This window comes from Salvelinus fontinalis, chromosome 6 (assembly GCF_029448725.1).
Source record: "Salvelinus fontinalis isolate EN_2023a chromosome 6, ASM2944872v1, whole genome shotgun sequence".
In the NCBI taxonomy this organism is placed as follows: domain Eukaryota; kingdom Metazoa; phylum Chordata; class Actinopteri; order Salmoniformes; family Salmonidae; genus Salvelinus; species Salvelinus fontinalis.
This window is the reverse complement of record NC_074670.1, coordinates 4,553,793-4,568,578: the sequence shown is the minus strand read 5'-3', so window position 1 is coordinate 4,568,578 and position 14,786 is coordinate 4,553,793. Positions and strand designations below refer to the sequence as shown.

General features: G+C 47.9%; 1 protein-coding gene across 1 annotated transcript in view; it reads left to right on the top strand.

Moving 5' to 3' along the window:
- gpd1l (glycerol-3-phosphate dehydrogenase 1 like) overlaps window positions 1-10,572 on the top strand; it is a 29,852-nt gene extending 19,280 nt beyond the window's left edge. Inside the window, exons 6-8 of the mRNA XM_055924620.1 lie at window positions 8,472-8,708; window positions 9,894-10,000; window positions 10,325-10,572. Of these exons, the coding sequence (XP_055780595.1) occupies window positions 8,472-8,708; window positions 9,894-10,000; window positions 10,325-10,421 (441 nt within the window). The 3' untranslated portion in view covers window positions 10,422-10,572. The remainder of the gene's footprint in view (window positions 1-8,471; window positions 8,709-9,893; window positions 10,001-10,324) is intronic.
- The last annotated feature ends 4,214 nt before the right edge of the window (window positions 10,573-14,786 follow it).

Below are 14,786 nucleotides of genomic sequence, written 5' to 3'. Positions count from 1 at the left end.
CCCTGAAGGTAACTCTAATACACTGTAGAGCTCTGTAGAGCCCTGTAGGTAACTCTAATACACTGTGGAGCTCTGTGGAGCCCTGAAGGTAACTAATACACTGTGGAGCCCTGAAGGTAACTAATACACTGTGGAGCTCTGTGGAGCCCTGTAGGTAACTCTAATACACTGTGGAGCTCTGTGGAGCCCTGAAGGTAACTCTAATACACTGTGGAGCTCTGTGGAGCCCTGAAGGTAACTAATACACTGTGGAGCTCTGTGGAGCCCTGAAGGTAACTAATACACTGTGGAGCTCTGTGGAGCCCTGAAGGTAACTCTAATACACTGTAGAGCCCTGAAGGTAACTCTAATACACTGTAGAGCCCTGAAGGTAACTCTAATACACTGTGGAGCTCTGTGGAGCCCTGAAGGTAACTAATACACTGTGGAGCTCTGTGGAGCCCTGAAGGTAACTCTAATACACTGTAGAGCCCTGAAGGTAACTCTAATACACTGTGGAGCTCTGTGGAGCCCTGAAGGTAACTAATACACTGTGGAGCTCTGTGGAGCCCTGAAGGTAACTCTAATACACTGTGGAGCTCTGTGGAGCCCTGAAGGTAACTCTAATACACTGTAGAGCTCTGTGGAGCCCTGTAGGTAACTAATACACTGTGGAGCTCTGTGGAGCCCTGTAGGTAACTAATACACTGTAGAGCTCTGTGGAGCCCTGAAGGTAACTCTAATACACTGTAGAGCTCTGTGGAGCCCTGAAGGTAACTCTAATACACTGTAGAGCTCTGTGGAGCCCTGTAGGTAACTCTAATACACTGTAGAGCACTGAAGGTAACTAATACACTGTGGAGCTCTGTGGAGCCCTGAAGGTAACTAATACACTGTGGAGCTCTGTGGAGCCCTGAAGGTAACTCTAATACACTGTGGAGCCCTGAAGGTAACTAATACACTGTGGAGCTCTGTGGAGCCCTGAAGGTAACTAATACACTGTAGAGCTCTGTGGAGCCCTGAAGGTAACTCTAATACACTGTGGAGCCCTGAAGGTAACTCTAATACACTGTGGAGCCCTGAAGGTAACTCTAATACACTGTGGAGCCCTGAAGGTAACTCTAATACACTGTAGAGCTCTGTGGAGCCCTGTAGGTAACTCTAATACACTGTAGAGCTCTGTGGAGCCCTGTAGGTAACTCTAATACACTGTAGAGCTCTGTGGAGCCCTGAAGGTAACTCTAATACACTGTGGAGCCCTGAAGGTAACTAATACACTGTGGAGCTCTGTGGAGCCCTGTAGGTAACTCTAATACACAGTAGAGCTCTGTAGAGCCCTGTAGGTAACTCTAATACACTGTAGAGCTCTGTGGAGCCCTGAAGGTAACTCTAATACACTGTAGAGCCCTGAAGGTAACTCTAATACACTGTGGAGCCCTGAAGGTAACTCTAATACACTGTAGAGCTCTGTAGAGCCCTGTAGGTAACTAATACACTGTGGAGCTCTGTGGAGCCCTGAAGGTAACTAATACACTGTGGAGCCCTGTGGAGCCCTGAAGGTAACTAATACACTGTAGAGCTCTGTGGAGCCCTGAAGGTAACTCTAATACACTGTAGAGCTCTGTGGAGCCCTGTAGGTAACTCTAATACACTGTAGAGCTCTGTGGAGCCCTGTAGGTAACTCTAATACACTGTAGAGCTCTGTGGAGCCCTGAAGGTAACTCTAATACACTGTAGAGCTCTGTGGAGCCCTGAAGGTAACTAATACACTGTAGAGCTCTGTGGAGCCCTGTAGGTAACTCTAATACACTGTAGAGCTCTGTGGAGCCCTGAAGGTAACTAATACACTGTGGAGCTCTGTGGAGCCCTGAAGGTAACTAATACACTGTAGAGCTCTGTGGAGCCCTGTAGGTAACTCTAATACACTGTAGAGCTCTGTGGAGCCCTGAAGGTAACTCTAATACACTGTAGAGCTCTGTGGAGCCCTGAAGGTAACTAATACACTGTAGAGCTCTGTAGAGCCCTGAAGGTAACTCTAATACACTGTGGAGCTCTGTGGAGCCCTGTAGGTAACTCTAATACACTGTAGAGCTCTGTGGAGCCCTGTAGGTAACTCTAATACACTGTAGAGCTCTGTAGAGCCCTGAAGGTAACTCTAATACACTGTAGAGCTCTGTGGAGCCCTGAAGGTAACTAATACACTGTGGAGCTCTGTGGAGCCCTGAAGGTAACTAATACACTGTGGAGCCCTGTGGAGCCCTGAAGGTAACTCTAATACACTGTAGAGCTCTGTGGAGCCCTGAAGGTAACTAATACACTGTGGAGCCCTGTGGAGCCCTGAAGGTAACTCTAATACACTGTAGAGCTCTGTGGAGCCCTGAAGGTAACTAATACACTGTGCAGCTCTGTGGAGCCCTGAAGGTAACTCTAATACACTGTAGAGCTCTGTGGAGCCCTGAAGGTAACTCTAATACACTGTGGAGCCCTGAAGGTAACTCTAATACACTGTAGAGCTCTGTGGAGCCCTGAAGGTAACTCTAATACACAGTAGAGCTCTGTAGAGCCCTGTAGGTAACTCTAATACACTGTGGAGCCCTGAAGGTAACTCTAATACACTGTGGAGCTCTGTGGAGCCCTGAAGGTAACTCTAATACACAGTAGAGCTCTGTAGAGCCCTGTAGGTAACTCTAATACACTGTAGAGCTCTGTGGAGCCCTGAAGGTAACTCTAATACACTGTAGAGCTCTGTAGAGCCCTGTAGGTAACTCTAATACACTGTGGAGCTCTGTGGAGCCCTGAAGGTAACTAATACACTGTGGAGCCCTGAAGGTAACTCTAATACACTGTAGAGCTCTGTAGAGCCCTGTAGGTAACTCTAATACACTGTGGAGCTCTGTGGAGCCCTGTAGGTAACTCTAATACACAGTAGAGCTCTGTAGAGCCCTGTAGGTAACTCTAATACACTGTAGAGCTCTGTGGAGCCCTGAAGGTAACTCTAATACACTGTGGAGCTCTGTGGAGCCCTGAAGGTAACTCTAATACACTGTAGAGCTCTGTGGAGCCCTGAAGGTAACTCTAATACACTGTAGAGCTCTGTAGAGCCCTGTAGGTAACTAATACACTGTGGAGCTCTGTGGAGCCCTGAAGGTAACTAATACACTGTGGAGCCCTGTGGAGCCCTGAAGGTAACTAATACACTGTAGAGCTCTGTGGAGCCCTGTAGGTAACTCTAATACACTGTAGAGCACTGAAGGTAACTAATACACTGTGGAGCTCTGTGGAGCCCTGAAGGTAACTAATACACTGTGGAGCTCTGTGGAGCCCTGAAGGTAACTCTAATACACTGTGGAGCCCTGAAGGTAACTAATACACTGTGGAGCTCTGTGGAGCCCTGAAGGTAACTAATACACTGTAGAGCTCTGTGGAGCCCTGAAGGTAACTCTAATACACTGTGGAGCCCTGAAGGTAACTCTAATACACTGTGGAGCCCTGAAGGTAACTCTAATACACTGTGGAGCCCTGAAGGTAACTCTAATACACTGTAGAGCTCTGTGGAGCCCTGTAGGTAACTCTAATACACTGTAGAGCTCTGTGGAGCCCTGTAGGTAACTCTAATACACTGTAGAGCTCTGTGGAGCCCTGAAGGTAACTCTAATACACTGTGGAGCCCTGAAGGTAACTAATACACTGTGGAGCTCTGTGGAGCCCTGTAGGTAACTCTAATACACAGTAGAGCTCTGTAGAGCCCTGTAGGTAACTCTAATACACTGTAGAGCTCTGTGGAGCCCTGAAGGTAACTCTAATACACTGTAGAGCCCTGAAGGTAACTCTAATACACTGTGGAGCCCTTAAGGTAACTCTAATACACTGTAGAGCTCTGTAGAGCCCTGTAGGTAACTAATACACTGTGGAGCTCTGTGGAGCCCTGAAGGTAACTAATACACTGTGGAGCCCTGTGGAGCCCTGAAGGTAACTAATACACTGTAGAGCTCTGTGGAGCCCTGAAGGTAACTCTAATACACTGTAGAGCTCTGTGGAGCCCTGTAGGTAACTCTAATACACTGTAGAGCTCTGTGGAGCCCTGTAGGTAACTCTAATACACTGTAGAGCTCTGTGGAGCCCTGAAGGTAACTCTAATACACTGTAGAGCTCTGTGGAGCCCTGAAGGTAACTAATACACTGTAGAGCTCTGTGGAGCCCTGTAGGTAACTCTAATACACTGTAGAGCTCTGTGGAGCCCTGAAGGTAACTAATACACTGTGGAGCTCTGTGGAGCCCTGAAGGTAACTAATACACTGTAGAGCTCTGTGGAGCCCTGTAGGTAACTCTAATACACTGTAGAGCTCTGTGGAGCCCTGAAGGTAACTCTAATACACTGTAGAGCTCTGTGGAGCCCTGAAGGTAACTAATACACTGTAGAGCTCTGTAGAGCCCTGAAGGTAACTCTAATACACTGTGGAGCTCTGTGGAGCCCTGTAGGTAACTCTAATACACTGTAGAGCTCTGTGGAGCCCTGTAGGTAACTCTAATACACTGTAGAGCTCTGTAGAGCCCTGAAGGTAACTCTAATACACTGTAGAGCTCTGTGGAGCCCTGAAGGTAACTAATACACTGTGGAGCTCTGTGGAGCCCTGAAGGTAACTAATACACTGTGGAGCCCTGTGGAGCCCTGAAGGTAACTCTAATACACTGTAGAGCTCTGTGGAGCCCTGAAGGTAACTAATACACTGTGGAGCCCTGTGGAGCCCTGAAGGTAACTCTAATACACTGTAGAGCTCTGTGGAGCCCTGAAGGTAACTAATACACTGTGCAGCTCTGTGGAGCCCTGAAGGTAACTCTAATACACTGTGGAGCCCTGAAGGTAACTCTAATACACTGTAGAGCTCTGTGGAGCCCTGAAGGTAACTCTAATACACAGTAGAGCTCTGTAGAGCCCTGTAGGTAACTCTAATACACTGTGGAGCCCTGAAGGTAACTCTAATACACTGTGGAGCTCTGTGGAGCCCTGAAGGTAACTCTAATACACAGTAGAGCTCTGTAGAGCCCTGTAGGTAACTCTAATACACTGTAGAGCTCTGTGGAGCCCTGAAGGTAACTCTAATACACTGTAGAGCTCTGTAGAGCCCTGTAGGTAACTCTAATACACTGTGGAGCTCTGTGGAGCCCTGAAGGTAACTAATACACTGTGGAGCCCTGAAGGTAACTCTAATACACTGTAGAGCTCTGTAGAGCCCTGTAGGTAACTCTAATACACTGTGGAGCTCTGTGGAGCCCTGTAGGTAACTCTAATACACAGTAGAGCTCTGTAGAGCCCTGTAGGTAACTCTAATACACTGTAGAGCTCTGTGGAGCCCTGAAGGTAACTCTAATACACTGCGGAGCTCTGTGGAGCCCTGAAGGTAACTCTAATACACTGTAGAGCTCTGTGGAGCCCTGAAGGTAACTCTAATACACTGTAGAGCTCTGTAGAGCCCTGTAGGTAACTAATACACTGTGGAGCTCTGTGGAGCCCTGAAGGTAACTAATACACTGTGGAGCCCTGTGGAGCCCTGAAGGTAACTAATACACTGTAGAGCTCTGTGGAGCCCTGAAGGTAACTCTAATACACTGTAGAGCTCTGTGGAGCCCTGTAGGTAACTCTAATACACTGTAGAGCTCTGTGGAGCCCTGTAGGTAACTCTAATACACTGTAGAGCTCTGTGGAGCCCTGAAGGTAACTCTAATACACTGTAGAGCTCTGTGGAGCCCTGTAGGTAACTCTAATACACTGTAGAGCTCTGTGGAGCCCTGAAGGTAACTCTAATACACTGTGGAGCTCTGTAGAGCCCTGAAGGTAACTCTAATACACTGTAGAGCTCTGTGGAGCCCTGAAGGTAACTAATACACTGTGGAGCTCTGTGGAGCCCTGAAGGTAACTAATACACTGTGGAGCCCTGTGGAGCCCTGAAGGTAACTCTAATACACTGTAGAGCTCTGTGGAGCCCTGAAGGTAACTAATACACTGTGGAGCCCTGTGGAGCCCTGAAGGTAACTCTAATACACTGTAGAGCTCTGTGGAGCCCTGAAGGTAACTAATACACTGTGCAGCTCTGTGGAGCCCTGAAGGTAACTCTAATACACTGTAGAGCTCTGTGGAGCCCTGAAGGTAACTCTAATACACTGTGGAGCCCTGAAGGTAACTCTAATACACTGTAGAGCTCTGTGGAGCCCTGAAGGTAACTCTAATACACAGTAGAGCTCTGTAGAGCCCTGTAGGTAACTCTAATACACTGTGGAGCCCTGAAGGTAACTCTAATACACTGTGGAGCTCTGTGGAGCCCTGAAGGTAACTCTAATACACAGTAGAGCTCTGTAGAGCCCTGTAGGTAACTCTAATACACTGTAGAGCTCTGTGGAGCCCTGAAGGTAACTCTAATACACTGTAGAGCTCTGTAGAGCCCTGTAGGTAACTCTAATACACTGTGGAGCTCTGTGGAGCCCTGAAGGTAACTAATACACTGTGGAGCCCTGAAGGTAACTAATACACTGTGGAGCTCTGTGGAGCCCTGTAGGTAACTCTAATACACAGTAGAGCTCTGTAGAGCCCTGTAGGTAACTCTAATACACTGTAGAGCTCTGTGGAGCCCTGAAGGTAACTCTAATACACTGTGGAGCTCTGTGGAGCCCTGAAGGTAACTCTAATACACTGTAGAGCTCTGTGGAGCCCTGAAGGTAACTCTAATACACTGTAGAGCTCTGTAGAGCCCTGTAGGTAACTAATACACTCTGGAGCTCTGTGGAGCCCTGAAGGTAACTAATACACTGTGGAGCCCTGTGGAGCCCTGAAGGTAACTAATACACTGTAGAGCTCTGTGGAGCCCTGAAGGTAACTCTAATACACTGTAGAGCTCTGTGGAGCCCTGTAGGTAACTCTAATACACTGTAGAGCTCTGTGGAGCCCTGTAGGTAACTCTAATACACTGTAGAGCTCTGTGGAGCCCTGAAGGTAACTCTAATACACTGTAGAGCTCTGTGGAGCCCTGAAGGTAACTAATACACTGTAGAGCTCTGTGGAGCCCTGTAGGTAACTCTAATACACTGTAGAGCTCTGTGGAGCCCTGAAGGTAACTAATACACTGTGGAGCTCTGTGGAGCCCTGAAGGTAACTAATACACTGTAGAGCTCTGTGGAGCCCTGTAGGTAACTCTAATACACTGTAGAGCTCTGTGGAGCCCTGAAGGTAACTCTAATACACTGTAGAGCTCTGTGGAGCCCTGAAGGTAACTAATACACTGTAGAGCTCTGTAGAGCCCTGAAGGTAACTCTAATACACTGTGGAGCTCTGTGGAGCCCTGTAGGTAACTCTAATACACTGTAGAGCTCTGTGGAGCCCTGTAGGTAACTCTAATACACTGTAGAGCTCTGTAGAGCCCTGAAGGTAACTCTAATACACTGTAGAGCTCTGTGGAGCCCTGAAGGTAACTAATACACTGTGCAGCTCTGTGGAGCCCTGAAGGTAACTCTAATACACTGTAGAGCTCTGTGGAGCCCTGAAGGTAACTAATACACTGTGGAGCTCTGTGGAGCCCTGAAGGTAACTCTAATACACTGTAGAGCTCTGTGGAGCCCTGTAGGTAACTCTAATACACTGTAGAGCTCTGTGGAGCCCTGAAGGTAACTCTAATACACTGTAGAGCTCTGTGGAGCCCTGAAGGTAACTAATACACTGTAGAGCTCTGTGGAGCCCTGAAGGTAACTCTAATACACTGTAGAGCTCTGTAGAGCCCTGAAGGTAACTCTAATACACTGTAGAGCTCTGTGGAGCCCTGAAGGTAACTCTAATACACTGTAGAGCTCTGTGGAGCCCTGTAGGTAACTCTAATACACTGTAGAGCTCTGTGGAGGCCTGTAGGTAACTCTAATACACTGTAGAGCTCTGTAGAGCCCTGAAGGTAACTCTAATACACTGTAGAGCTCTGTAGAGCCCTGAAGGTAACTCTAATACACTGTAGAGCTCTGTGGAGCCCTGTAGGTAACTCTAATACACTGTAGAGCTCTGTGGAGCCCTGAAGGTAACTCTAATACACTGTAGAGCTCTGTGGAGCCCTGTAGGTAACTCTAATACACTGTAGAGCTCTGTGGAGCCCTGTAGGTAACTCTTACGTACTCGCCCCAGCGTGTGTGTATGTGCACGGTAGTGTGTGTGTGCACGGTAGGGGTGTGTGTGCACGGTAGGGGTGTGTGTGTGCACGGTAGGGGTGTGTGTGTGTGCACGGTAGTGTGTGTGTGCACGGTAGGGGTGTGTGTGCATGGTAGTGTGTATGTGCACGGTAGTGTGTGTGTGCACGGTAGGGGTGTGTGTGGTCACGGTAGGGGGGTGTGTGTGCACGGTAGGGGTGTGTGTGTGCACGGTAGGGGTGTGTGTGTGCATGGTAAAATGGATACTTCCATTGTAAAATGGTAATGACGTGGTAACAACCTGTTTCCTGTATGTTTTCCTCTCTCTTCCTCAGAACATCGTAGCGGTTGGAGCAGGGTTCTGTGATGGGCTGAGGTGTGGGGACAACACCAAGGCAGCGGTAATCAGACTGGGACTGATGGAGATGATAGCCTTCGCCAAGCTCTTCAGTAAAGATGGCGTTGTCTCCTCTGCAACCTTCCTGGAGAGCTGCGGCGTGGCTGACCTCATCACGACCTGCTATGGAGGACGCAACCGACGCGTGGCCGAGGCCTTCGCCAAGACAGGAAAGGTAAGGACCAACGCCCAACGTTACATCACCCCGGACCAACGCCCAACGTTACACCACCCCGGACCAACGCCCAACGTTACACCACCCCGTGGCAACGTTACACCCCCCCGGACCAACGCCCAACGTTACACCCCCCCGGACCAACGCCCAACGTTACACCCCCCCGGACCAACGCCCAACGTTACACCACCCCGTGGCAACGTAACACCACCCCGGACCAACGCCCAACGTTACACCACCCCATGACAACGTTACACCACCCCGTGTCAACGTTACACCACAACGTTACACCACCCCATGACAACGTTACACCACCCCGTGTCAACGTTACACCACCCCATGTCAACGTTACACCACCCCATGACAACGTTACACCACAACGTTACACCACCCCGTGGCTATGTTACACCCCCCCATGTCAACGTTATACCACCCCATGTCAACGTTATACCACCCCATGTCGACGTTATACCACCCCATGTCAACGTTATACCACCCCATGGTGACGTTATACCACCCCATGGTGACGTTACACCACCCCATGGTGACGTTACACCACCCCATGGTGACGTTACACCACCCCATGGTGACGTTATACCACCCCATGTCGACGTTATACCACCCCATGTCAACGTTATACCACCCCATGTCGACGTTATACCACCCCATGTCAACGTTATACCACCCCATGTCGACGTTACACCCCCCCATGTCAACGTTACACCACCCCATGTCAACGTTACACCACCCCATGGCAACGTTATACCACCCCATGTCGACGTTATACCACCCCATGGCAACGTTATACCACCCCATGTCGACGTTATACCACCCCATGGTGACGTTATACCACCCCATGTCGACGTTATACCACCCCATGGTGACGTTATACCACCCCATGGTGACGTTATACCACCCCATGTCGACGTTATACCACCCCATGTCGACGTTATACCACCCCATGTCAACGTTATACCACCCCATGGTGACGTTACACCACCCCATGACACCATTACACCACCACATGGCAACATTACACCACCCCGTGGCAACGTTACACCACCCCATGGCAACGTTACACCCCCCCGTGTCAACGTTACACCCCCCCCATGGCAACGTAAACAGTATAGGCCTAACTCCAACACAGATACATGGTAATATGTCCTGTATGTGCCTCCCTGCTAGACTATTGAGGTCCTGGAGCAGGAGATGTTGAATGGACAGAAGCTCCAGGGTCCTGCTACCTCAGCTGAAGTCTACCACATCCTCAAACAGAAGGGACTGGTGGAGAAGTGAGTCCCTCTCTGTCTCTGTCTCTGTCTCTCTCTCTCTCTGTCTCTCTCTCTCTCTCTCTGTCTCTCTGTCTCTGTCTCTGTCTCTCTCTCTCTCTCTGTCTCTCTCTCTGTCTCTCTCTCTCTGTCTCTCTCTCTCTGTCTCTCTCTGTCTCTCTCTCTCTCATCGATCCAGGTACAGAGCCTAGATAAATGTAGTCTGTCACCCATTCCACCTGTATAACCCCGTGGTCCCAGCCATGAGCCCAGACTTGATCTAATGACGGGAGAGAGAGAGAGGTGGTTGTATCTTTCCATTTTAACTCGTGTCTGTGTCTTTCCCAGGTTCCCTCTGTTTGTGGCAGTGTATCAGATCTGTTTCGAGGGCAAGCCGGTACAGGAAATGATCTCCTGTCTACAGAGTCACCCAGAGCACCTGTGAGTGCAGCTAGCTAGGTATGCTAGGCTAACCTCAGATAGCAGAGCTCCATCTCTCCTCTCCAGCTGCTCTCCTCTGACCTCTATCTATAGAGAAGCTGTTCTTTCAAACAAGGGCCAACCCTTCCCTCCCCTCCCCTTCCCCCCTCCCTTCCTCCCCCTCCCCCCCTCCCTTCCTCCCCTACCCCTTCCCTCCCCTTTCCCCCTCCCTTCCTCCCCTACCCCTTCCCTCCCCTTTCCCCCTCCCTTCCTCCCCTACCCCTTCCCTCCCCTTTCCCCCTCCCTTCCTCCCCTACCCCTTCCCTCCCCTTTCCCCCCCTCCCTTCCTCCCCTACCCCTTCCTCCCCCTCCCCCCCTCCCTTCCTCCCCTACCCCTTCCCTCCCCTTTCCCCCTCCCTTCCTCCCCTACCCCTTCCCTCCCCTTTCCCCCTCCCTTCCTCCCCTACCCCTTCCCTCCCTCCCCCTCCCTTCCTCCCCTACCCCTTCCCTCCCTCCCCAACCCCTTCCTCCCACCCCACCCTTCCCTCCCCCTCCCTCCCCCCCACCCCACCCTCCCCTCCCTCCCACCCCTTCCCACCCCCTCCCTCCCACCCCCCTCCCTTCCCACCCTACCTTCCCTCCCCCCCTCCCTCCCTGCCTCCCTTCCCTCCCCTCCCCACCCCCTCCCTCCCACCCCTTCCCCTCCCTTCCCTTCCCTCCCCCCCTCTCTCCCCCCTCCCTCCCTCTCCTCCCTTCCCTTCCCTCTCTCCCCCCCCTCCCACCCCACCCTCCAAGGTTCAGGGACCAAAAGTTACAGAGTAGATGGTCTTTACAATATTGTTGTGTTAAAGTGATGCGCCACGGGTGCTGCTAAGTGTCTATGGTGAATCAGTACCTCACATTGACATACCATATCTACGGGTGGATGTCAGTTTCCTTCAGTGTTATTGAGCCTGAATGACCTCCGATGCTACTAGCCAGCCATTAGGGCTCAAAAGTGGCTCAATGGACACCAGTCAGCATTGGTCTCAAATGCACTTTTTATGATTTCCTTATTTAACCATGCTGACGAGACTAGACATTGCCCTTTCAATTAGGGGGGGGTGTTGGAACATAATTAACTTTGTGAGAAGTAATTCGTTTATGTGGCCCATTTCAAAATCGTTAATTAGAATAGAATGGAATTACTACATTTTTCCCCAGCGGGAACTTCTGTCATTTGATACTGTTTTCACTGCCATTCACATCATTTTAATGACATTACTTTACAGTCAATCCCAATGGAGTCATAAATTGTTTTTTTACAAAGGGAACAAGTGCACTCTGGGAAAATTGTAAATGCAGTCCTTGCCTCACTAATTGAAATCCACAATCATTATCAGTGGTGATTTTAGCATGTAAATCTTGGTGGGGCAAAGATGTTTATATTTTTTGAGATGCATGCTAGCAAACTCACAACAAAACACTAAACAATACATGAATTGCACTATAACGGTGACAAACAGCGCCACAAACGTGTTAGGGCCTACATAATGCTGTCCCAACAACAGAGTCTCAACAGCAGAGTCCCAACACCTTACCACTGCTACACCTGGCTATCAGCGGAGCCTTGTCTGGCAGCGAAACAGTTCATTCAGCCTCATTTACTGCCTTTAAAAAAAAACATAGCTGATATGGCTGACTTGCTTAAACAAATGTAGGTTTCTACTGACAATTGAGATGTACAAACTATGGCATAATGGGACAACGAGCGGATAAGAGGCAATCTGTCATTTCGATTAAGACATTAATGAGTGAGCTAGGACGGGCATAGTCAATATAACTATTTGTTCAGCACTTTAGAAATGGACAGCGACAGAATTCAGAAGTTCTTACAGTATTCTCCCTGTGCACCAAGTCAGAACCGTAGGATAAATAAAGGCGGCATATAAGCAGACAATGAAAGCTCTTACAATATTTGATGATGACATTTCTTTAAGACAGGCTATAGGCTACATGGGCACCACCAAGTCAGAACAGAAGACAAAATTAAGAGCTGAAGATAGTAGCCCATGTCCCTCACCCTAATTTGGCCTAACAGCTAACTACAAAACATACAGTTAGTATTACTTTCTTAGCTACAGTGCATATCTCCCTGGCATATTACATCATTCATGAAGCAGCGTACAATACATTTTTGGACTCACCTTGTTGTGATGTGTTCACTTGAACAGGAATGTGGTGCGATGGTCCTTCGTGGGCAAATTTTGTCATCAAACTTGGTCATCAAAGACTGGTATTCTCTGGATTTATGTTGCTTTCAAGACAACTGGAAACTCTGGGAGAAAAAAACTAGTTTGAATCATGATGACGTCAGTGATCTTCAGGTCGGAGCTCTAGAAAGAGGCCTGACTTTCCGACTTGCAATTCCGAGTTGGATGACCATTCCAAACTTTTATTTCCCAGTCGGAGCTCGTTTTTTCCCCCCGAGTTCCCAGTTGTCTTGAACTCACTGAAATCCAATTTCCCAGTTTCCAGTTGTTTTGAGCACGGCAGAAATCATGCTGGATTGACAGCATGGTTAATGTGGAATGTTTATCCTTTTAAGCTTGGAAAAGAGACCCTTAAACACAGACTTGGGACCACACAGCCACTGCACTGAATAGCAGGCTAGTGATTGCAGTTAGTCACTGATTCCTTCTAAACCACTCATTGTTGAATTTGCGATTTCCAACTTGTGTAATGTTTATGTCCAATGGCCGATGAGCACCAGTACATTGTATCTATAATTTCTTTTAATTATTTATCTTCATATGAAAAGGATTAAAAAGGATTTGCCAGTAGATTGTTCACTTGATTCATGATGATGACTGCTAGCTAAGATTTTGAAAGTATGATGTTGACATGATCAGTCCAATCAAAGCTGCTTTAGATATAACGTGATTTAAAGTAATTTTATCTGTGGCCAATGACCTTGAGCCTTCTTGGATGGACACTTCTAATGTAACTCTATGGCAACACCCAAGGGGCTTGAATTTTCAAGCTCTACCCTTCGATTTTGAGGTGACGTAGTGTCCCCATGACTGACAGAACACTGAGCCAATCACAGCGCAACCAGAGAACATTACCAACCCCTAAGCTCTGTATTTTCCGCTGGCTGCCCCACTACATTAAGCACTGAGCAAGCCTGAAACACCTGCATTTTGGACCTGCCTTACTCAAGAAAGCAAAAAAGAGACCAAGTTTGTATGTGGCTTTATTAACTCAATTGTTTGGGGGTTTTTGTGTTTTTTTTATTTTTTTTGTTTGTTTTTGTGTTGTTGTTTTTTTACATTGTTTGCAATGTTATGTGACACGTATTAATGCCAAAATAACATGCATAACAGGCAAACCCCACCATTTTTTTTTTTTTTGCTAGAACGGTGGGGCCTGAATGACAGGTCATTATACTCTTAAACGTAAAGGTGTCTGGAAGAACCTTTCTGTTTGCCACACCGGCGGAACGTTTACATTTGGAAAAGGGTCGTCGAGGAACCCCTCTGAAAAGGGTCGTCGAGAAACCCCTCTGAAAAGGTTCCTCGAGAAACCCCTCTGAAAAGGTTCCTCGAGAAACCCCTCTGAAAAGGTTCCTCGAGAAACCCCTCTACGCAGGAGTTCCTCGACGACCCTTTTCAGAGGGGTTTCTCGAGGAACCTTTTCAAAGATTCAAACCGGATCCTTTTTGTGATGGTAGGAGTTATTTATTTTTTTTAAACTTTTTAAATATATATTGTAGAGGTGGCAGCCTATCAGATTGGAGGCATGGCTTTCAGATAGTTATTTTTGGTCACCCGTTAGCGTAAATGTCATTCCTGTTCATGTTAAGTTAGTACACTGCAATTTAAAATGTTCCTTGAATATTTATGCATATTACATATTCTAATATACTAATAATATTAACATGGCTGATTACATACAGTAATAAAGCGGAAACTATTCCAACGTTGGGATATGCATAGGTTCTTGAGGAACTCCAGGGTTCGAGACACCACTAATTCTAAGAGTGTATTGATTGACAGATACATTTGTGAATGGCAAGAGTCTAAAAAATGTTTTTGCATGTATAGTACCTGTACCCTACTGCATTCAGGTGGTAGGTAGGCTATTATTTCAATGTGTTTTTGCATGTATAGTACCTGTACCCTACTGCATTCAGGTGGTAGGTAGACAATTATTTCAATGTTTTTACATGTATAGTACCTGTACCCTACTGCATTCAGGTGGTAGGTAGGCAATTATTTCAATGTTTTTGCATGTATAGTACCTGTACCCCTACTGCATGCAGGTGGTAGGTAGGCAATTATTTCAATGTTTTTACATGTATAGTAGCTGTACCCTACTGCATTCAGGTGGTAGGTAGACAATTATTTCA